General features: G+C 39.8%; 1 protein-coding gene across 2 annotated transcripts; it reads right to left on the reverse strand.

Moving 5' to 3' along the window:
* Positions 1-422: 422 nt before the first annotated feature.
* Positions 423-24794, reverse strand: dennd2da (DENN/MADD domain containing 2Da). 2 transcript variants are annotated; one of them, XM_029451221.1, is made up of 17 exons: positions 24595-24794; positions 17380-17446; positions 17193-17279; positions 16943-17008; positions 9443-9490; positions 8961-9044; positions 6306-6478; positions 5439-5551; positions 5265-5334; positions 5095-5172; positions 4395-4535; positions 2800-2948; positions 2056-2227; positions 1908-1958; positions 1747-1828; positions 1420-1665; positions 423-746 (listed from the first exon to the last, which is right to left on the reverse strand). In XM_029451221.1, the coding sequence occupies exons 1-17, from the start codon at positions 24619-24621 to the stop codon at positions 679-681; spliced, it is 1722 nt and encodes a 573-aa protein (XP_029307081.1). In that variant the 5' UTR covers positions 24622-24794; the 3' UTR covers positions 423-678. The 2 variants fall into 2 exon arrangements, with proteins under 2 accessions (XP_029307081.1, XP_029307086.1); XM_029451226.1 differs by lacking the exons at positions 16943-17008; positions 17193-17279; positions 17380-17446; positions 24595-24794 and adding an exon at positions 14595-14835.
* Between the last annotated feature and the right edge of the window lie 496 nt (positions 24795-25290).

The raw sequence follows: 25290 nt of genomic DNA on the forward strand, positions 1-25290 counted from the left end.
ATTGCTGCCAATGCAAACTCACTTAATTTGACAAACATTAAATAGCTTAGGCTACATTGTCTTTTCCAGAGCAGTCATTTTACACTTATCCAGGGCCTTAGGCAGCCTACATCTAGAGTAGGCTACTCTGCCTGATTCACATTTCTTTTGTCATACATTAGGGTGTCTCTGTAACGGTTGCTGCCTTCTGATCTCATGGTGAACTTATACATGTTTTGGGAGAGAACTGGACCGTTCTGATAAATTCCTGCATTTTTGTTCAATGAAAGGAAGGATGTTTAATTTGGGTACAAAATGAGTTTTCTCAGATGGGTGGCTGGCGTCTCACAAATAAAAAACTAAAGAAAGGATGGACAGACATATACACTGTATAGAAACAAACAAACACAAACGGCTTCGAATAATTAGGGTCCTAAGCATCAGACTGTAAAAAAACTAGTCTTTATTCGAAATGATTCATTAGCGACAGACTGCGGCCACAGGCTGAGAACCAACACATGGATCTGAAGTCTGTCATTCTGCCAGTGTTTCACAGAGTAGCAGCAACATAGCCATACAGTAATTCACACATTGGTACATGTTTAAAACCAAACTGACACAGGACATAAAACACACAGTGCAACATTCACATATTTTCCTATGAACTCCCTTATGTACACCCGGGTCCCCCGCTGAGAGCTAGTGTTTCCTTGTTTTGTCCTTTTTCTTCTTCTCTTGGTATTCAAGGATCTTTTTGTGAAATATTCCTGCGGGACAAAGGAGAGGAGCTGGAATCAGTGCACTGTAAAAACATTACATTACAACCAAACATTACTCAGTAACATGATAGTAAATGATGAAACCAGAAGATTGAAGTTGACCAGACTGGACATTTATTAGACTACATACAGCGAAGGATAAAGTTGAGTTGCTTTAATTAAATTGATGATGCGTTTTCTTAGTGTAGGTATACATGTAACACATCAGTCTCATTTAGTTTACATCTGCTTCCCCATGACAACAGGTGGTGAGGTGAGGTGAGGTGGGGCATTGCTCCCTCCGACTCGATAATCTTAATAATATCCTGTAGTGTGTGATGCACCATTATTTTCTAATCCGGTAGTGTGTGCAGGTTTGAGATTAGAGAGCAGAACATCTGTGAAGTTTCTCCTCATGCGTGTGGGGCAACCCGATTTCAAAATCGTTTACGATTGCAAAACTCTTGTAGCCTGAGCCCGGCTTAAGACCAAACAACCAGTTAGTCGACTAATCTACAAAGAAGGGGCAGCTCTTATTCTAACATATTGCCCAACCATAGTTGTACGTCAATCAAACGGCAACTTTAGAACATCACTTCACAAAGAGTTATAGTTAGTTTTTCTTTACAAGCTGTTTTCCAGCTGTGTGTGTGTGTGTGTGTGTCGTGTTCCCAGTCGTCACCTTGCTGCGGTCCAGGCTGTTGCTGCTCCACCTCCTGGATAAACAGGTCAAACATCTGTGTCTGGATGAACTTCTTGACAAAGTGTCGAGTGGTCTTGGAATCAATGGCCTTGTAGAAACTTCTCTTTTCAAACACCCCCTGCTCTCCGGCACGACTGTATTTCACATACGAGTTGTAATGGCCGACTGTTTTCACAAAGAAATGCAGGAAGGCTTCCGATACCACCCGGTTCGTCTCCTCCACCGCTGAAACACAGGACATGAAACATGTGGGAGGATGGAATCATATTTCTGTTTCTAACTGACACACGCGTTTAGTTTACTCACTTGATGATTTCTTTCTGTTAGTTAGTGCTTCTAGTATTTCACTTTGAAGCTTTGGGGGCAGAATAGAGCTTTCATCACCAATCTGGAAAAGAAAGATTATACAGTTTTACACAAATGTTTTTAACTTTTCCAAAAGATAATTTTTTTGATACTACACTTACTGAATGAATGAAGGTCTCCTTTTTATCCTCAGACAAGTCGACCACCAGCAGCTGTTATAGAAAGAACAAAACAGCAGAATTAGGAGGTCACTGCCTTGCCTTTGCACAAATGAAGCAACATTTTGTTGTGTTCTCCATGACGACTCACATCACTCTGGTCGGTGACCTGGTCCAGCAGGCGTTTCTGGACTCCCAGCAGGTAGGGAGTGGGTGCCATCACCACATCGATCAGGATCTCAGGAACGATGGAGATCAGTGTGTGCTGCCAGGTGAAGGGGTAAACGAGGGCTGCGACTGCATGGATGACTTGTGATAATGTGCTGTAGAGACGACAGAGCTGATGTCAGAACTGATTTAGTCCAGGATTTATAGGCTAATCTGAGTTATTTCATTTTGTCCCTTTATTTGTCCCACAAAGTTATTACAAGTATTTATGCAAATGTCACGTCAGTGACTTTTAAACCTGGACACTTTTTCCTCTGTTGCCAGATCAGCCAATTGCCTTTCAAAACTCCAAACTCTGTGAAGAGCATTTTCCAAACATTTCTTATAAAAGACAGTATTTGAATAATGGGCAACTTTCAAATGATAGAGGATAATGAACATTGACATTGATTAACTATACTATAACAACTTTGGTGGCTGTGGCTCAGGAGCTAGAGTGGTCGTCCACTGGTCAGAGGTCAGTGGTTCGATCTCAGCCTGCAGTCAACAGCTTCAACGGTGTGTGAGTGTGTGTGAATGTTAATCACTACTGATGAGCAGGTGGCACTTTCTATGTACAGCAGCCTCTGACTCTGTGTGAATGTGTATGAACGCTGACATGTGTTGTAAAGCGGTTGAGAGGATTGTGTCCCCATGGCATCTGTATATCTGTGTGAGTGTGTAATACCCCAGTTCATCAGCGATGAAAACAATCCGTCTCTCCAAGACGGCGGCAGCAAACACTAGCAACACCTCCTCGTCTGTCAGGCAGCCGAAGAGCGTGGCGAAGTTCACATGCTCCAGCCAGGAATCCAACGGCCGGGTCAGACTGATGATCTAGTGGAGAGTCACCACGGTCACAAAAATGTAAACATCACTCAACTGACTCTTACTGTCTGATTCTAAAGGCAACCAAGCCTCACCTAGATGTCAAGAAAGGGATGACATGCAGCTTTTAGAGCTTTTCATGATTTAGTTCTTCCACTTGTCATAATGGTACATCTCCCTCACTGCCATCATGAACTGGGAACCATGTCTGTGTCCTTCCTTTATCCTGAGGGCTGGCCACAGTAACTTTAGCACAAACACTCACCAGCATCAGTGACAAACTGGAGATGACTCTTGAAACATGGTATGTGGCCTGATGCGAGAAGTGTCAGGTTTCTGCTCTGAGGCAAAGGTTGGGTAATGCAGGACAGGTTCAGACACGACTCCACAACAACACACCCACCTGGAGGATCTCACCATTTAAAGTCACCGGGTTACACTGCACTCGTGCTCGGAGTGTGACTCATTTCTTTTGAATCCAATTTTGTACTACATTTCTTTCACAACTTTCAGAGAAATGGAGCTGGTTTACATGGACATTAGTATCCCTTTATGTATTTGATCATGTAAACACCATATCCCAATTTCAGAAACACAGATTAACTCTTAACTCCGTTCATGAGAAACCTGAATAAGATAGGTGGAGTACTGTGACAGAAACTGTTGCATGTAAACATCTTACCCTGGTTACTGTGCACCGCCAATTAGCTGCGCAGAAGCGGCTTAAGCCAAGTGACTCGACGGTAACACAAACAATGGCGCCCGCGTAAATCACATGCAGTTTTAAGTAACCGGGATACTAGTATTAAACATCTATATGGGGATATTAATAACCCGATTTCTGTTCCATGTAAACATCATATCCTCAATAAGACTTGCGAATTGAATTTAAGATTTAAAACCTCATAAGGCATTTGTAGGACTTATACCAGGAGACTGAAATCAATGCTTTTTGACGTGCAGATATCCTGAGCACTGTCCATCACTTCAGTGACGTAGCTAAAAGAAGGTCCAAAGGTGGCAAGAGACACGACCAGTCATAAAGGTTAGCCAAATGATCTATAGAATTTAATATGGAGGTCAAACTGAAAGTGTACAAGAAACCTTTGTGCTGTGACGGGTGTTTACCACAGACAGTTTTGGTGATCATTTTACTATTCACCTTCATTTTATCTTCTAAAGTTGGTCCGGTTATCCGACGGTTTTTCTTTGTGTATTGGAATTATTCTTAGACATTTTGCCTCATTCGGACGGAGATCTCAGCAAATACCTTTGTGACAACAATCTAATAACTCTAAACCTGAGCGATTTTAAATCTCATTTAAATTGCATCAAGTTTCATGATACACTCCCACCAAGACCAGACAAATGACTGGATCTGCACACAGACGTTTGATACCTAGATCATCAAACGCTGAATGGACCTCTATGAGCAGAAGGAGGGTTTGGTCTGACCTGAGTACCCGACTCTGGAATGAAGCTCTTAATCTCCACAGTGTTTCCCGGAGCGGGGAATGGAGCCTCCCTCAGCTTCTGCATGAATGGGTAGATCATGGCCATGGAGATCTGCCGCCGCTTCTCCACCTCGTCAAATATCTGCACACAGTTATTTTAATGAATAATACATTGATAAAGGTTGTGTACTGTACGAAGCATCTGAAGTCCAATATAAGATATCAGCACAAAAACAAGTAAGAACTGTGATCACATCATTTAGTTTGGAACTGGAATGTTTGGAAAGATGGAATTGTGTGTGCTAAAAATGTTTCTACTGACATTTTGTCAGAAATTAGTGTTTGACCAATGAAATCAGATTCTGTTTTAATGAATGCAAAAATGAGGGCAAGGCAACAGCATCGGTTTTTCATTGTTTTCTCAACCAACCAAGCCCAAATCTTATTTAGTGAACTTATCTGAATCACAAGTTACAAGCCAAACAAATGCTAAATGATGGCAAGTCCCAAAGTCTGGCCAAGTACTGAACCTGGCAGTTTATATCACTGGTGATGAAGGCCTTTCAGAAAGACTGATCCAACTGATAAATAAAGGATCAGCATGGACGAACTGAACGGCTGTTGAAGACCGAAGGCAAGACCACTAACACAACACTAACATAACATAATTTCCCCCAGTAGAAACGTTCAGTTAAACGCACCTTGGAGAAGAGTCCAAAACAAGCCAGCGTGCTGATGATACAGTAAGCCTCAGGTGGTCGAGCTCCTTTCCCTCCAGGCTGCAGATTGGAAGCAGAGGATATTTAATGGACATGGGGAAATGAGATCCAAATGATGACACAGTGAAGACACCTTCAGTCTACACACTGACCAGTAACCTCCTGCAATATCCATTTCTTCTGCTGCCATCAATCTCAGTCAGAACAAAGGAGAAAGTCTCACTGGGAACACACAGAGAAACCTCAGAGCAAGGGATGTACAAAGAACTGAACCATCAAAACAGGGGAAACAAGTGATAACACAGCTGACAGAGGAGCAGTTATACCTATGGTATTCTGTCAAAGGAGCCCAGTTGATGCCCTCTGGGAAACAAAAGAGAGTGATCGCCTTCAGCGTCTTCTCCTCCTCCTCCTTCTGAAATCTGGCCATCCCATCCCTCTGAAAGTACACAGCCACACCACTGTTATTAAAGTCAATCACACACTATATAATATGAACATCTCAGCTTATGTCAGGTATGCTTCTCAGTGGGAAAAACTCAGTTGAAGTGGCTGTATTTATTTTTTCACTGTCATATAAACATCTTTGCACATAATTTAGACTGATAAGCTGATGATTCAGTAATTTGTGGTCTAGGTTACGGGTACCTTATACATCTGTGTCCTCAGCTCGCACTCTTTGTCTCTTCTTTTATTTGTTGCTAGACTTAGATATAAACCACTTAGAAGCTCCACACAAATCCCTTTATACAGTGCTTATTGGTAATATGGATGCTAATTATAGGGTTCATCCCTGCAACAGTGTTGTACATGGATATGTGAAATTCTTGTGTTACATTTTTAATTCTCAGAAGCAATCAGAAAAACAAAGATATTTAGTTTCTGTTCTTTATAAGATTATGTTTTATATTTATGAATGTGTTTATTTGTTTCCAATATTCATCAAATGAGAAAGAATTTAAATGTATTTTGTTATTACCAAATCATGCCTTGTAATGCCCATTTTGTGATTGTGATTTGTGATTTTAGTGGACTTGATGTCCACTAAAAAGGTAATGTCATAAACATAAATCATTGAAAGAATCTTTGTGATACGTTTCTTACATCCCAATTATTTAAAACGTGTTAAAAAAAAAATCTAAATATTCAAACTTCTTTTCTTCCAGGCCTCCGTGTTCCACTATCACACTGACCTTGGGAAACTGGTAGGTGATCTGAGGTTCGTAGCTGCTGCCATCCTTGGTCTTCTTCAGGCTGACCACCACCAGATACTCAAAGAAGTACTGACCACTGACGTAGCGGTGCTGCCCGGATGGGTTTTCTGTCAACACCGGTGGCAGCTCCGTCGGCTCAGAGTCTTTGACTCCTAAACAGGAATGTAGAAATACATTGTGCTTTAGCATGCAGGGTTACCACGGTGATCCAGATGTCGAGGTTTACAGGCCTCATTGGACGTGTGATGGCTCACACTGCAGTGAGGCTTGTGAGGTTGGATAGGTTATTCGATTTCTACACAGGCATGATGAAACCAAACCTGACAAGAACACTGACTCCCAAGCATTTCAACAAATGTTGAACTACTTCTTTAAATGATTTCGCCTACTGAAGTAATACAAATCCGACACATTTAAAATTATTTAAATGAGAATGACGACAAACCATTAGAATTAACAAAGAACATAAACTGTGATTTCATGTCCTGACTGTCAACAGTGACCTAGACTGGAATGGACTCGGTCCAACTTGGTCTGATCAACCATGGCACCCAAATCATCACCATGTTGTATGTAATCCATTGTAAAGTGTCTCAGGAGATCTTACACACACAGTGGATCCCACTATCATGACACTGTTCTATGTGGGTGCTCACAGAAAGTGCCTTGGTATCTATGAATTTGGTTCTTTATGTTGTTGTTCTTACTGTGGTTGGTAAAATGAAGTAAATAATATATTATGGTAATATTCTTGCCATATTCCAACTGATGATTATGTTGTTTCTGATGTAGAAAACTGATAGGAGGGTCTGACTGTTGGATAGTCATATGTATCCAGTCTGTGGATGGAACCTCTCATTCTACTGATATAATTATTTACAGTGTGGACCAGACATCTCTTCTGACGACTGCACACTGCTGCTCTGTTCAGAGACCATTATTCAGCTCACACACAGCCCAGCTCCGTCCTGTCTCCTTCACTGGCTGCCAGCCTGTTCATGTGTTCTCTGCTGCATTCCTTCCTTTTTGTCTAAAATAAAAGCACCACAGCAACGTGTTTTTCTTTCTCAGGCTGGCAGCCTTTTGTCTCTGTGTTTGAGGCCTGCTGGTGCAACTCCTACCACACTCACAGTACCTGCACACATACTCCAAGTTGCCCTGTGTGTAATGGTGATCAGTAGGCGTGTTTTGCCTTACAAAGGTTTGGGGTATGCAGAGATGATATGTTATACCTGAAAAACCTGTTCCTCTGAAGGTAGTACTCAGCGAGGACAGTTTTGGAAGAAATAAAAACAATACAACAGCAGGTTCATTTAAATGACTAACTTTGCTATGAGTCAAATGTGTATAACAAAATTCCTGAGCTTGTTAGTTGTTACCACACGGACAGAGCTGGTTGTGGAGAGGCTACTATTTCTGTGTTGTACAAATAACATCTGTACCAATACAATAAATCACCATGAAAACAGAAACAACTGTATTTGGGCTGATTGTTAATCTGCCGTACTGGCTGCAAATAACATGTGCTTGAATATCATAGTGAAGCTGGGTCCAGGGAGAGAACAGACGCATGAGCTGTCAGAGGCAGGTGGAGGCAGACACAAGAAAATGAACGGAGTAATGAAAGGATCATTTGAGTCTATTTCAAACTGGCGTTTTCCCCATAAATGTGGCTCTACGGGTCGTGCTATATCTGGGCAAGCAGCAGGAGGCTCTTTCAGCTTTCCAAATAAAACTGATTTCTACATGAATTATTTCAAACGCTCAGTCTCTGAGACCCCAAGTATACACAGTAAGTAGCTGTAGCAACTTAAACGTTGGTTTGTTTACATGTGCGAGGCTGTGGGTGGCTTTCAATTTATTGTGTGTTTGTGCAAGAGAAGAAGCAGCAAACTAAATAAAATGCTTCATGTCTGCAGGTTTCCCGAATAGCAAGAATATAATGATCATTAGTTTTCATCAGGACGAAACTGTTGATAAGTTCTGCAAATGCATTTGCTGTGGCTACACTGATGGGATGACTCATCTGTGGGAATATCTATTTAATAAGTCTGGCATAAGCATGTCTTTGTAGCAAAAGTATTCCTCCACAGTAAGCATCGGAGAGCAGTGAGCACAGGAACACTAACGGTTTCCTGACACACGTCGTCTCTCAGCATGGGCCTGTTGTCTTAGTGCCTCTGCCTCCATTCTTCCCGTCTTCTCTTCAAGTTCATGGAGCTCCTCAAATAAAAGCAGTTGGCAATCAAAATCAAATGACTTGTGATCATAATACTTATAATATCTTCCACAGGATAAACCATCGTTGCTGGGGTTATGGTTCAATCGCATTTTATGAAATCTTTTCAGGTAGTTTGCTTGGTGGGGAATGACTGACTGTTGTTATTTCAGACGTTATCAAACCTAAACCACGGAGATTCTCTGAGACACTGATAGAGGGAAATGAGGAGCTAAATGGAAAATCGCCGGGTGACTCTGCAGCAGTACTCTGATGCGCCCCCCCCCCTCGACTACTCATTTAACCCTTCACCACAACGTGACCACCTGCAAAGCCTTTTCCACTTTCTGCTCTGACTGACTAAGGCAAACAAGAAAGTGGAAGTACAGTAAACCATTGTGTAATGTAATACTCACGATCTCTTTTGCCTCTGCGGAAGGAGGACCACATGGCACTAAACCTCTTGAGGGCTCCTTGTCGTTCACCTTCATCTTCACCTGCTGCAGTAACACAAGCAGCAGCTGGTCAATACTGAAACCGTGACACAACATTCACTTCCCCTGCTACTGTATATGCCACGCCACATAATGCGGCTGATTAGATCTCTGCTCAGGTCGGAGTTAAGTAACACAAGTACAAATTATGCCGCCAACATCCATACGGAGCAAACATGGAGAAGCGGATTATGCTGCAGATATATAAAAAGAAAAGAAAATGTCATTGTCATTGGAATCTATTGCAACAGATGCTCAGACTATTCCATTAGACATAAAATGTCAAATTCCAATTATGAACCCTTTGTTTGACTTTAGGTAACATGTTTACAGAAAACCTTATCTTTACAGTCAAAACTAAATAGTTTGATGGAGAACATTGTTGCTCCAGCTACTGCACTTACTTTGTTTCCCAGGCACATCCGAGATGAGGTTACCTTTGGGCTGCTCACCTACACAGCACAGACACAAGTTGGGTGAATAATAATAATAATAATAATAATAATAATAATAATAATAATAATAACTTTATTTGTATATCACTTATCTAAACAATTATTACATTCTCTTTCCCTTACAAATCATGTTTGATCAATACTGTCACCTACACCACTTATCAAACACTAATGTCATGTTGTGTGTGTGTCCACCATGTTGTGTGTGTGTCCACACATAGATAGAGAGGGCTTTCAGGGATTCATTTGTTTCTAAAAGAACAGTCACAGCTGATGAGGTCAACTTAAGTCAAACACTCCTCGTTTTTGTTAATGAGTTTCCTTTCTATCACAAATGAGGTGAATTAATGTGCAAGATGTTTAAGATGCAACATGACATTGAACAACTTTCTAGAATGAATCAAGAATACACATTTATTTCATATTTACTATTTTCCCAGGAACTAAAGTTATTAGACTGTTGGATTTTATCATTTGATTTGTACAAGTGACATAATGGCGCCATGGAAATACTGAAACATCTTAATAAAAATTATTTATGGTTGTCTGTTTTCGTCATTTTATTTCTTCATAGGAAATGGTGACAATACAGTTCAATACTACAGTACCTTCACTATCAGGGTGCAGTCATGGGTCGACCAAGCGACCAAGAACACATGACCAATAACACAAAAGCAGAAGTTAAAGTATGCTGCAGATGAACAGTGACAGAAGACGACTCCCCAGACAAGAGTCTGTGGGCTGAGCCAACACCACACTGCAGCTCTGGAGCATATGATATGTATTTCATAGACTAAGCCTCGAGCTGCTCGGTGTAAATGCTAAATGGACTTTCACAATCATTGCGATCACTCAAAGCGCTTTACAACACAACTTTCACACACATTTATAAACGTCAGACAGAGTCAGAGTCACCATACAAGGTGCACATCAGCTCGTCAGTAGGGATAAACATTCACACACACACACCGTTGGCCATCGGGAGCAATTTGGAGTTCAGTATCTTGTCCAAGGACACTTCGACACTGGAATCGAACCCCTGTGCAGTCTTATCCATTTGGTTTATTACAATGTAGTAGAGCGACCATCATTAACAACACAGGTCTTGTCCAATAGTCCTCTGTGATACTGCAGCACTAACACTGCTGAATCATTTGTTTACTTCAGACTGAGGAAAGAATTTTCATACTTATGCTACATTGAGGTCGTGTGGGAAAAAACTGCTTTCTACAGGAACATTCTGTTGACCTTGCTTTCAGATGTTAAATAATCAGCATTATGAAAAAGCTGATAAATACTATTCAAAAGGTTCAATTCATGTCACGCATCAGTGTATTTGATTTACTGTTTCATATTTCAATAAGCTATTTGAAGAAAGTATATATATATATCTCAACTTTGTAAACCTCACTTGGGAACTCACTGGCTTGGCATTACAAACAAAGGAATAGCTCAGGTCAAGTGTATGAAAAGTAATTAATTACTGAAATAATTTTACAACTCGTCTCATCAGAAAGAAAAAGAAAGAACAGAGTAAAAGAGAAATACTCCTTCCTGGAATTTGGCCCAAGTAAAAAGTATTAAGTATCTCATGTTAGGTGAACTCATTATCACAAGTAAGACATTATTCTTACTGAAGTTAGACAATTGTACCGACCCGATAGCAGCGTTAAATGAATAAGCTGTAAGCCTCACTATGTGTAAGGAAACATCAGGCTTGACATTGCTTTCCTAACCTTATAAAACTAAATGTAACAAATAAATGCAGAGATATAAGTTTACCAATTTGTTATTTATCATTATAATAATACATTGTACAACAGCAACTTCTGTAAACATTTGTAATAAAATAGTATATAGAAGATAGAATTTAATTAAATTTCAGTTATTTGATACAGTATTGGCCTGATATCGGTGCAACCCTAAAAAAGGGACCAACACAGTTTAGGGCAAGTAGGAGTTGAGCATGTTTCATCCTGGTGGAAAATATTAGATCCGGTTAATTGTGTTGAACTGTGTTGGTAAAGGGAGGGTCGCCACACAGACACCGGAGCTCTAACGGAAAAGTTAAAGACAAAACTGGTATCTCTAATCTATCTATATCTAACTAGTAATTAGCGTTTGTCACTACAATGTCTGGTTTGCTGTCAAAGACCTACATGTATGTGTTAAGTTAAAAACTGAATGAACACATACAGCACACGAAGGAGTTGTCCAGGTTTCACTTTCAATCTGGCTCAGCTCCCTGGTCCTGATAACAACATTTTACTGAAGCTAAAGTCTTCCTTACAAAACAGCTGTTGTCAGGACAAGGTGTTTCAAGTGTGTCAATAGACTGAATCGGAGTTTCGGGCTTCCGGTGGAATCACAATGCATGCTGGTGTGGCAAGTCTAGAAAAGTGAGCACCAACTCTACAAGGGCCGCCATATTGGATTTATTCTCTACGTGTTTACATTTTTCTATACTAACAAATTAATTCCCTGATCCTGAACTCGACCTGGGGTATGTTATACGCTTATTCTTCAAGCGTGTTTACATTGTGTTTGGTCAAAGGATGTTCAAACTGTGGGAAAAAGCTAAATAAATGGGCAGAATCTCATTGTGAGCTTCACGATTGCAAAAATTGCGACTGCAAGCCCCCGTTCGAACTATTTCCATTTCCAACAGCACTAAAGAACAATGATAGAAGGCTAGCATGGACCAAAGCTGTAAAGAGACAGGATTACAATGAGAAGTCTTGGCAGCCCAAGAAATCTTTGCGGATTTGCAGTGAGCATTTCATATGCAAGGAAAACCAATAAATGAATTCCCTGATCTTGAACTCGACCTGGGGTATGTAACATACCCCAGGTCGAGTTCAGGATCAGGGAATTCATTTGTTAGTATAGAAAATACATTTGTCAATATATAAATCAAGTAGATCCGTATGTAGTCTATCTACTTGATTTATATATTGACAAATGTACTTTCTATATATTAAGTTTTATAATAATTAACAAACACAAGTTAGGTATATTTTTATAATAGCTTACCCTGCAACACAACTGCAATAAGAACTTATGATATCGCCAGTTTTCTTGACTGCGCAGATCCATCCCGAATGTGGCGTATGGGAAACTTTCATTGAATGAGTACATTTTGCTTTCAAAAAGCAATACTCTGCGAGAGGATTGGAAAATATTTGTTTCAACCAGCCAAACAGTCTAAATGCTTTGCTTTCTTTGTATTCGTTCAAAGTTTGTTTATGAAACTCAACATCGTTCCCCGGGTGGTCAGACATTAAAAATAATGTTATATCGCTGAGGTATAACATTAAAAATAATGTTATATCGCTGAGGTATATCTGCGGCCAAGAAGTCATGCTGTTGTTTTCATTGACCCAGCCATCCTGCAATGTCAAGGGATCAGGCACTGAAACGCCACTCGGCATAACCAAAAGTTAGTCTTTTCTTTTTCTGTGATTGAAATTCTTTCGTTAGCTGTTGGTTGCTCCTCAATGCCCATCTCTGATGCAGCAAACACCCTGGCAATAAGCTCGAGTTTTGTTCCTGAAACCTTTAAATTCCGCTTGCGGCAAAATACTTTCAAAGCTTCGACTTTCCACATCTGAACCTCATCATGAGAAAGGAGTTCAGAACTCATTGTAGAGTAGTAGGTTTGTTTACAACACGCTTGAAGAATAAGCTAAATACAATGTAAACACGTAGAGAAGAAATCCAATATGGCGGCCCTTGTAGAGTTGGTGCTCACTTTTCTAGGCTTGCCACACCAGCATGCATTGCGATTCCACCGGAAGCCTGAAACTTTGATTCCGTCTATAGCAGTGGCTGTGTTTCTCCACTTCAGCTGCTAAGACACATACAAAATACACAGCAACAACTATATAAGATTGTAGTGTCATTTCTTACTCTTGACATCAGAGCAAACTTTTCTTCAGCCTCCATGCTCCTGCCAAGTTGTGCTACTGCAGCTCAGCTATGATGTAGGTGTAAATACAAGTTGTTTAAAACGCCCTGAGGCTAGTGAACATGTTACAACACCATGCTGTCAATTCTATAAGAAAATGGCGCAGTCACCAAAGCCCAACTAAAACGGCCTGACTCCTGTTTATATGTTCTTTTTCATTCAGAAAACCTGCAGAGTTCAAATAAAATCTGACAATTTATCTGATTATCTATTAGTCCAGTCATATCCAACATATAGCAGTTCTTAGTTTATAAATGTGGTTTCATCTGTGATCATTCTCTGCATCAACAGCCACATTCCTGGCTAAGCCAGCCATGGAGAGCCTCACATGGGCTTTGTTGTGTGTAAAGGTGTTCGATTTGAAATATCAATGGCAGTTTGGTATTACTGATGACATAAGTGTTCTAAAATGACTGCAGCAAAAGAGACATATTATGTATAATATGTCTATAATAATATTATTTATTTATATTAATAAATTAAAGCTATTCGTTGATAGATATGAATAAATATCTAATAGGATATTAAGATTTAAGGCATGTAGTTTGGCACCATGCTGTACGTGCACTCGTCACGGCTAAAGTCTGGCTTTGGATTGTTACAGTAAACACGTACATAACACGTTGTGTTGTTGGTGGACGGGATTGGGATACCAACATTTAGAAATAACTGGATTTAATGTTGTTATCGTTTGAGGCAGTGAGCGCTACAAAGCCAAACACTGGAGTCCATTATTCAATTCGGCGTTTTTATATTTCACCATGCTGCACTTTATTCCACTTACGTTGTCCAAAGTATTCAACTACACAAACAGAAAGTGGGGGCCGTAAATGATCTATCAATGCAAACTAATCTACGTGTAGCTTGTTTTAACATAACGTGGTTGACAACTTGATGCCCAAATATACAACTCGCTCGAGACAAGTCAACATCGCACGGAACAGGTACGCTCCAGCAGCCTACGTTAGTCTATAAACAAAACAGCGTTTATTAGTGACGCAAGCACTTTTATGTTACTGTTCTTCAGTGTGCTTTAAACCTGGATATCACATAATGGCTCCAAGCGAACGTTACGTAGAGTATAATAAATGACAGTGGATATATCCTCGGCTGTGTCAGCTGTGCAATACTCACTCCATCTGCTCTTAAAGTTCGTCACTCCGGGCCCTTTTATTCTCCTTGTTACCGCTTTACTCATTTCTGCTTAACCCCACAAACACGCTGTCGTCCTCTCAGCTGTTTTTGTCAGCAAACTCGCTAACACAACAGCGGCATTTTATCGTCTGCATTACCGCACAGAAATCGCATACTGGCTCGCGCTCACCACCGGCTGTAACAGCTCTGCTGAGAGCGTGCCCAGGCTGTCCTCTCGTGTGTTGCGTTCAAGTCAGGTCCGAAAAACTGCATATAATGTTTTTCCCACTTCTGGCTATTATATTATTTAAATTATTATTGTCTGTAATGGGAATGGTTCAGTAGACCTCAACTGAATCAAGCTGAACAGGCCAACAACAACGCAAACAAAAAGTATAGTCCCTCCAGCTGTAACTCTGAAGCAACAACCAGTGACTCAAACTCGTTGAGTAAGTGCAGACCAGAATAGCTTTTACCTTCATAGGTACCTGTTCATTGTCAGGGAGCGGAATCAGACTTACTTTAATTACTTCCACTTTGACAAGAATGTTAAGACATGTTGAGATTCCTAAAAAAATATGTTTACTAGTAGCTTTTTTCTAACTTGTAAATAGAGAAATACCCACATCTGTCAAGTAGCCTTCACATCACATCATGATCACATCAGTTTTCAAAGGGCTAATAGCTGGCATATTTTCCAACTCACTTGGATGTTCGCCATAGTATGTAGGAAGCGATCTGACGTTGGACTTGTAGGGGCACTACAGTCATTTAGTTATGTCTTTTTGGGGGACTTGCTTATAGTTTTGTTTAAAATGCAACATATGGTAAGAATGGTAAAATTGATCCAGAGAGACTTTTATTCCCTAGTAAAGCTCCATCTCTGGATACTACACTTCCCATAATATATCTCTGACCATTAAACAGATTTAAGAAAGCTTGTCCAGAGCAACAGACAGCACTACACAGCTGGTTTCACAGACCTAGCAGTAGCCTACTTCTTATGACTAAATTCACCATGACATGTAAAGTGCCCCTTTAATAATTTTTTGCAATACTGCATGGTAAGTAGAAAATTAGGGCCATGTACAAACCTGTATATGATGTCTGTGAATAATAGAAATAATCTGAAAATATGATTCTGAATATGATTAATGTCCGAACTCAAATGCTGTTATTATTTTATTATTTATGATTATTAAAATAAAATGGAAATTCAGGACCACAGAAAAAAAGCCTGAACTTTTGTCATATAGCATATAGTGTAAGAAAACATTTGGCCTTTTCATTTCAAAATGAAAAAACTGTTTTTACAACCCTCTCTCTCTCTCTCTCTCTCTCTCTCTCTCTCTCAAAACTCAGGTGTATGCACTATTAAATAGTTGTGTGTAATAAGTATGTGAGGAAACATCATGGCTGCCTGGATTATGATCACTGGCAATGTTTTTCCAGTCCAGCAAGAGCGCCATTCTTCACCTCACAGAAGTTGTGTGCAGGTGTATGGCGCCCACCAAAGGGCAGAACTTTGAAACATGAGACCAGGGTTTGTGTCCTTCGTCCCACAAGTGATAAGGTTTAAATATTGATGAAGAAAAAAATCTCTGTTCATTATTTTAATATTTACACAAGACCACCATCTTTCCATAACTTCAATCATATCAAAATACTTATTATCAGGAACATCATGATGTAGTTGCCACATGCGGAAATAATGAAGTACGTTGTCACTGAATGTTTTGCATATACAGTACATTTATTTAAAATGTTTCTTCATTTTGTTGTTGAAATGTTAATACTGGCAGCAATATCTTTCTTTTATAAAGTATCGGCTGTGCATGCAAATTAGTAATGCCATTTTCAGGGAACCGGCTTTTTCTTTAAATAACCACATAAGCTGTATTGGAAATAGTGCAATGGCAAGAATCAGGCAACCCAATACAAAAGGGCATTTTTAAAGGGCAACACGTTTGACGTTGACATACGTCGGCTGAACTTATCTTGTTTACTATGGTATGAAACCAAAATGAACAGATTTTTCTGTGATTTAATTGCAATAAATGCATCAAATGAATGCTGAAATAACTACATAATGATACTGGTTGGTATAAAGCCTGAATTAATGCTTTGTCAGGTCTGTCTGCAAGATGATAAGCTTTGCATTGACTTTAAATGTAATCGCGCCACATGAAAAATTTGCTTCACGTCTGCTGTGAACGCACCATTACTCCCACCTCTGCCGATCAGCTAAGATTAGCGTGACTCGCTAATGCTCTTCTTCAAAGAATGTCATGCTCTATGTAGTATGCCATGCTTTGCCATGTCCATGCTCATGGTATCTTCATGCATACCTGTCTTGTTCACCTGGTCCTGTATACAGTAGAGCTGTGAAGCACCATCTTCATCTTGGACTGGCTCTGGGAAAAGAAAAGAAAAATAACTTGATGTCTACAACATTTACCTTAAAAGCTTTGACCAGTTTGTGTTGTTCATGAGGGAACAAACTGATTTCTAATGTTATTGTATGAAAATGTGTGTGATTATTGTTATCACCTTGGCAGATTTAAGATTGTAAGAGAATTATGAAAGTTTATTGTTTACCCTTTCTCGATGTCTCCCGTACTGATGAAAAAGACAGCAACCCTCTCTGCCGTGTAAATCCATTGTCTTCATAGCTGTGGTGCCTTTCTGCAGAGTTATCAATGGAAAATGCTAATGAGGTGCATCCTAGTTAAATTAAGACATTTTACATCACTGTGAATGTGAATTGAATGATCTACAGTCTTACTTTTAATACGGAGAGATGAGAAGCTGAAACTTCTTCTAGTGTTTGGAGACCGTTGCTGCTCCGAACTCTGAGAGAAAAAGGAATAAAGATACATTTAAATAAATATAAAACTAAGAATTGAATTGTATAATTAATTAGTGGTCTAGAGAGAAATATATAATTGTTCACCTTGCTAACAAAAAAAACAAAAACATGTTAGTCTGTTAGCAGGAAACCGGTGGATTGCCTACTCTGGGTAGGGAATGAGCCCTTACCCCAAGTGAAGGAGTTCAAGAACCTCGGGGTCTTGTTCGCGAGTGAGGGGACGATGGAGCGAGAGATTGGCCGGAGAATCGGAGCAGCGGGGGCGATACTGCAGTCGCTTTACCGTTGTGACGAAAAGAGAGCTGAGCCAGAAGGCAAAGCTCTCAATCTACCGGTCGATCTTCGTTCCTACCCTCACCTATGGTCATGAAGGCTGGGTCATGACCGAAAGAACGAGATCACAGGTACAAGCGGCCAAAATGGGTTTTCTCAGACGGGTGGCTGGCGTCTCCCTTAGAGATAGGGTGAGAAGCTCAACCATCCGTGAGAGACTCGGAGTAGAGCCGCTGCTCCTTTACGTTGAAAGGAGCCAGTTGAGGTGGTTCAGGCATCTAGTAAGGATGCCACCTGGGCGCCTCCCTAGGAAGGTGTTCCAGGCACGTCCAGCTGGGAGGAGACCCTAGGGAAGACCCAGGACTCGGTGGAGAGATTATATCACCTCACTGGCCTGGGAACACCTCGGGATCCCCAAGTCGGAGCTAGAGGATGTGGCCCGGAGAAGGGAAGATTGGGGTTCCTTACTGGAGCTGCTGCCCCCGTGACCCGACCCCGGATAAGCGGTAGATGATGGATGGATGTTAGTCTGTCTGTAGTGTCTCAACAGCTACTGGTCATGCAAGTTGATATGGATATTCAGAGGATGATTCCTAATGATGAACTTTCACCAGGTCGATTGTCGAAGAAATTTTCAATAGACGTTTTGGTCCCCAGAGGGTGAACTCTTTTTAACTTCATACACAATATTTTTAAATAGCTTGTCATGAAATTTGCTGTAAATGTAAATGTTCATGGTGTACAGTGGATGAATTCTAATGTTTCACATTACACATTACGCAACTGAAAGTAGCCTAGTTATTACTGTCGCAATATATCTTCCAGCCACCAACTTCTTTACACATGCCTGATGTTGTCTTTTGTCCAAAAATAGATTTTGGGCTCAATCTGTGAGAGGAAGTGCAGACATCTGAAAGGAGATTCACTGCATCTTATACGGGCACACCCAACTGGACGAACACCCCGGACCCAAAACGTGCTGGAGGGTTTACATATCCCATATGGCCTGAGAATTCTTTTGGATCCATCAGAAAGATTTGGAGGACATGGCAAGGCATCATGTTTGCGCTACCTTGCACAGCGTGCTGCCACCTCAATCTCTGAACCACTCAGCTATCAGTCTGACCACGATTAGCCACTAGGGGCAAGGGAGAATACTTTTGGGGTTCAGGTGTAGCCAGTGGATATCCTGGCCAAGACCGCCACACGCTGCTCATTGTTTACAATTCGAAAAGTAACTTGAGACGCTAAGAATGGAGTTAGAGTTGAGGTGAGACTGACGTGAATTCCATGCCCAGGAGGGTTAAAGCAGTGCTAGATAACAATGGTGGTCACACAAAATATTGACACTTTGGGCACAATTTAGACATGTTCACTATGGGGTGTACTCACTTTTGTTGCCAGCTGTTTAGACATTAACAGCTGTGTACTGAGTAATTTTCAAAGGACAATAAATCTATACTGTTATTCAAGCAGCACACTGACTACTTTAAGTTATATCAAAGTTTCAGTAGGATAATGTTATCCCCTGAAAGGATATAACAGAATATTTGCAAAAATCTAAAGGGTGTACTCACTTTTGAGATATACTGTATGTGTATAAACATTACTATTACTATTGAGCAAGCTCTATTCTTTCGTTTTATTACTGTACACGGTGGTGTGCATAATGGTGATATCAGTTTGTTATTAAGCACAAACAGCAAGCCTGGCTCTGTCCGAAGTTTAAAAATACACCCACCAACAATTCTAAAGCTCACTGATTAACATGCATCTTTTTTATTTAATATGTTCCAAAACTAAAAATGTAAAAAGGGAGAGTTACAAGTTGGAACTATATCTTGACAAATAGTAGTTTGTCCATCCACCCAGCACGTCTGGGAAGCATCTTTGGCCCTAAAAGTATCTACGGTAGCTCCCCGTGGTAGTATGAAGAAAAGACCACCCCCAAACAAAAGAGACATCACCATATGAATAAGAAACAATATTCACATAAAAACTCCACACGCTTTAAATGAAATCAAATCCTGCTGTTGCCTCTAAAAAGCTCCAGCCCTGAAAAAGTACATCAGAATGCAAATTTTATTTTGGGCCTCCAACTGGTGACCGTTGGATGAGCTTTTAGACCTGTGCACACTTGTCCTTCCTTATCATTCACTTCAAACAACAGATGGCTTAAGCAGTTATAGTGACCACGCCTGTAGGTAGACAATACAGCACCTGACTGCATCACAAACACACACATTTATGACTAAATTGCAGTGAGTTTGTTTAGCTTATCTCTTCAAAGTAAGGTTGTATTTGTATTTGTATTACCACCAATATTAAACCTTTCTAAGGCAGGAATGTTCTTAATGTTCTTAATTTGATTGAACTCTTAATTGTGAAGTTTTCAGCTGCTTAATTTTACTTTCGGCATTATTCAGCCAAAGCTGGGTTTCCAACCTGCCAGTGGTGTACTTAATATCAATCAACATTCAATTCTTCTGCAGAATGAGTTTAAAAAAAAAAAAAAAGGTTCTAATACGTGTCTGTATCTTGAAAGAACAAAATGAGGAATGTTGCAGTACTAACATTTTGTAGTTAGTTAATTTGCTTTAAGTTAGAAATACATATATACATCTTTTTCTCGTAAAAGCTCCATTTAGTTTTTTCATAAAATATAATCTGGAAGATATGCAAAGAAACCTGTATCTACAAGTTTCAGAAAAAAAATACAGGTGAATAAAATCACAATATTTCTCAGTAGCAGAACAAGGAAATAAAAGTACAATTACCTCAAAACTGCACTAAGTAACAGCAGTTGAATAAACTTTGTTTCACCACTAAACATCACATATCCCCAATCGAGATAATTTAAATTATATTGAGACTATTTAAATAAACTTGATGGGTGTATAATTCAAATGACTGACTGCTAACTAATGCATACACAACGTACAGAAAGGGTTGATCTGCACTTCCCAGAGCGCCTGCTGGGATACCATAAACATCACATAAATACCCTGATGGAATTTTAAAGTAATCAAAACACAGTGTTACTGTCATAATAGTAGATCAGGGTTGTTTTCAAAGCCTGAGACAGTGGGCCTCCCCTCAGACAAAGCTTTGAAAAAGCATTCCCCTCACCCCCTCTTAGTTTACTTGTTTAGTTTCGCTCAATTCCTGGATGCCTATAGAATCATGATTATGTTATTTGATCCCATAGACATTCAACAATTGAGTCAAGATAGCCTAATATCGATGTTTGACATAACATCAGACTACAATAAATACATAACAAAATGTCCATCCTAGAGCATGTATTAGTTTGTGACTCTGGGAAAGTGTAAAAAGACGGTTCTATACCCCAAAACTACTGTATCTCTAAGACATCTCTTTAAACAGATCACACATGTTTAGGCTATTCTATCTGATCTTCTTTTAACTAATGTCATAACTAATGTAATGTCAATTTTCATTTCCATTCAATGAGCCTCCAGTAAAACAGTTTGTAGCTATACCATGCTTTTCCACAGCATGGTATAGCTCTACTCCACTCGACTCTCTTTTGGTACGAGGTACTTTTCAGATTTAATTTTCCACTGCAGATCGTAGGCGGGACGATCTGCTGTTCAGCGTAGCTACAACGCATGAAACTGCCGTAGCTACCACTGGTATAGAAGGTGGGGTGTTTGCCCTGGTGTTATTGTCTGCCATTTTTTACAAATCAGGGTCAAGCGAATAAAATAAAATGCGAATCACAATTGACTGTTTAAACGATGGATTTCAGCAGGATGTCCCATGACGTGCTAGTGACGATTCTCTCTGACCAATTAGTGGTCTGCAGCATTTTAACGTCACTCTCTAGCTGTGGTGGTATGAAAGTAAGTACTAGGTACCAGGTACTATCCACAACTTCTCCTAATGGCAAAACAAAAAAGAGCGAATCGAGTTGATTAGAGCCTCTGTAGTCGGTCATTTGTAGTCATCGAAGTCTGGGTGCAGCACTTTGATCTAGAAAGAAGTTTCTAAGGTGTTATGTAAAATTCTTGCGAAAAGGTTGGAAGGCCTGCTCCCAGGGATAATTAAGGAACATGAGAATGGGTGTATTAAGGGGCGCCAAGGGTTTCATAATGTCAGGAGGGTACTGAACATTCTACATAGCCAAAAGGAAATGCCAGATACTGCTCTCTTATCGTTAGATGGCGAGAAGGCATTCGATAGGGTCGAATGGCCATATCTTTTTGATGTCCTCGAACGCTTTGGATGTGGTAATTGTTTTTGTAAATGGGTTAAATTGTTGTACACTGGCCCTGTTGCAGAAATACTTACAAATAATACAACCTCGAAACAAATTAAGATCCACAAGGGGTGTCGTCTATCACCACTTTTGTTTATAATGGCAATAGAACCGCTGGCCATAGCTGTTCGGTCTCATCCAAAGATCTCTGGTATAACTATAGGTCAAACAGACCACCGCTTAGCTTTATATGCTGATGACATCATAGTGTTTCTCAGGGAGTTGGAGAGATCAATTCCAGTATTATTAGACGTGATAGGAAAATTTGGTGAATTTTCCGGTTACAAAATTAATCATTCCAAATCTTCCATTATGTTATTAAATTCCAAAGAGAGAAGTAGTCCGACTGCACCAGTCTCCCAGTTTAAAGTTGCAGATCATTTTACATATTTGGGTGTAAAAATAGTGCCCAATATAACAGATGTGGTGAATTCTAATTACGATCCTATTATGGAGTCAATTACCAGCACAATTGATAGATGGAAGCCTATGTCGATCTATTAAAAATGAACATACTCCCCAAGTTGCTGTATCTATTCCAAAACATCCCCCTGCCTCCTCCTCCAAACTTATTTTCAAAGTTAAGGAAATTATTTTTAATTTGTTTGTGGAACAACAAACGAGCCCGCTTGCGCTTAACCCTCCTGTATATGCCCTATGATAGAGAGGGTCTTGCATGTCCTAATCCTCTCTGGTACTACTGGGCAACTCAGTTAAAGACTACTATGTTTTATTTTGCAAACGACAACCTCCCTGCCTGGAGAGAGATGGAGGCCCAATTTTTAGAGCTACCTCTTCCCATGTATGTATGTATGTATGTATGTACGTCTGTCTTATGTATGTCTTAAGAAACTTATAAAAAAAACACTAACCCTATTACTAGGAGCATGATTAGAGTCTGGCATGAAGTGAGGAAGTACTTGGGCGAGCCCCTTTCTCTCTCACGTTTTAGTCCAATTTGGGGAAATGATGACTTCACTCCAGGCAGAGCTGATAGTGGGTTTAAGGTTTGGTCAGATAAGGGTGTACAGAAAATTCAGGATCTATATAGGCTCAATGATGATAAACTGATGTCGTTTGAGGAGCTTGCAAGTAAACAACATTCCACCGAAACATTTTTTCAAAATTGTACAAATTAGAAGCTTTATTGGAGCAAATAAAAAACACTTATTATCTATACCTCCATACTCACCATTAGAAAAAATAATATTAAAGGACTGTAGGGGGAAAAACTTAATTTCTGCACTTTATAACTTGCTTATATCTGCGTCCCCTGAGTCCTCCGAAGCGAAATTTAAAAATTGGAGGGAGGATCTGCAAGAAGACCTTTCAATTGATGAGTGGGAAGGTGCCTGCAAGAAAGCGCAATCACAAACAGCGAATACCCGTTTTAAGCTCTTACAATATAACTGGCTAATGCGTACATATATTACTCCAGAAAAGCTAAACAGATTTAATGGTAATATCCCAGACTTATGTTTTAAATGTGGACAATCCAAGGGAACGTTCTTCCATTGTGTTTGGGAGTGTACCAAGATAAAAACGTTTTGGGAGGAGGTTAAATGTATGATAGAAGAGATTTTATCATTGCAGTTAAGCATGGAGCCCAGGCTTTTTTTGTTAGGGTGTTACCCTGTCTGCTACAGGCAAAACGTATGATAGCACTTTCATGGAAAAATGTAAACAGTCCAAGTATTGGTAAATGGCTAAAAGAATTGTCTGCATGTGTCTCATTAGAGAAAATAACCTATTCAATTAAAGGAAAACAAGAACTATTTAAAAAAGTATGGGGCCCGTTCCTTAACTATCTGGAACATGCAGATCTAGAGGGCACTCTGGGTCAGCAACTTGGAGATGATTAATGTTCCTATGCTGGGAGAAGGATTGAAGCCTTTCATATCTGCCTACATGTTTGTATATTTCCTTACATAGCATACCCACATGTTTGTGTAGTTAATTTAATTTAATTATGTTATTTGTGTGACTTTTAATGTACTTCATTTTGTTATGTCTTGGATGTGGAAGTTTGTGTACTGTCTTATGTAGTGTCTATATATGCTAAAAAAACAATAAAGAAAGTGTTAAAAAAAAAGAAAGAGGTTTCTAGCTCACAGGTGTGCAGGAAGTTGCAATAGTTGATAGTTGAGGTTTCTAATATTATGTGGGTAATGCAAGCACACACCCCTCCCCCAAGATTCAACATCTAAATGGAGTGCACTTGTAACGTAATTCTTACAACAGGAAGTAAAAGTGAAGTTGTTCAGATCAAAGTTCTCTATTCCTCCTGTCATGTGATATTCACAGGAAATGTCAGTATCTCAGATTTTCAACGTCTTTAACTTTCACTGTGAAATCCTTCTCATTGCCACAGACTGTTTTGTACCTTCATTCATGATATTTTTCAGATATACTGATATATCAATGATATATCAATATTGATATATATATCAATATATCAATCGTATAGGAAGGAAAGAATGAAAGCGACAAGTTAATCACAGTTGAGCCTATACAAACAAGTGAAGCAGCCTTGAAGTGGAAACACAAAGAGCATGGTTTATGGAAGCAACACTCACCTGTGCTTGCTGTGACGTCTTGTCCATTTGTCTTGGCTGAGCAGATGAAAGGAACGTATTTATCCACTGTATCCAGATCTACTGTTATGACTTTACCATAACTTTGATTTTTCTAACTTCATCAATAGGGCTGAAAATGTTCTCTTCCACAGCATGCAGGCAGTGTTGTTATCAGTGACGATGAAGCAGCAAGTGCATGCACATGTATGAGGAAGTGCATTTGCTGTGCGGTTGAAGGACTTTAGTCTCAGGCTGGGATTTCCTCTTTCAATGTTAAACCAAGGTACAGTGACGCAGGCGACACAATGTGGGTGTGTGTGTGTTTGTGTGTGACATTTCCAGTGAAACCTGTTCATCTGCTTTTGGAACTATAATGGATAACGATTAATATGATGTTATCACTCTACAAACCTGAGTCTGCTTGTGTTAGCTGGCAAACAAAAAGTCACAAAGAATTTACAATATCTGTTTAGAAGAATAAAAAAGACAATATCTGTGGTTCTACTGCATCAACTTTAATCTTTCTTTTAAAACTGCCCATTGTGAGTCAGTTGCATACTCCAGCCACACATTTGTATTCGCAAAATCAATGGAGATTTATCACAGGGTTAGTTGAAGCCATTTGAGGCAGATTTGTGATCAGAAATCAGAAATCCTTTATATGTCCCACATCAGTGTTACAACAGCAAAGGGACA

Source organism: Cottoperca gobio, chromosome 2 (genome assembly GCF_900634415.1).
Source record: "Cottoperca gobio chromosome 2, fCotGob3.1, whole genome shotgun sequence".
Lineage (NCBI taxonomy): Eukaryota > Metazoa > Chordata > Actinopteri > Perciformes > Bovichtidae > Cottoperca > Cottoperca gobio.

What these genes read in the sequence shown, in the direction of transcription:
- dennd2da (XM_029451221.1), bottom strand. Translation starts at nt 24,621, where the DNA reads ATGGACAAGACGTCACAGCAAGCACAG. An exon ending in ACGGGAGACATCGAGAAAGG is followed by an intron (nt 17,009 to 17,192) that starts GTAAACAATAAA and finishes TTCTTTTCCCAG; the next exon opens with AGCCAGTCCAAGATGAAGAT. An exon ending in CCGCAGAGGCAAAAGAGATC is followed by an intron (nt 6,479 to 8,960) that starts GTGAGTATTACA and finishes ATTCCTGTTTAG; the next exon opens with GAGTCAAAGACTCTGAGCCG.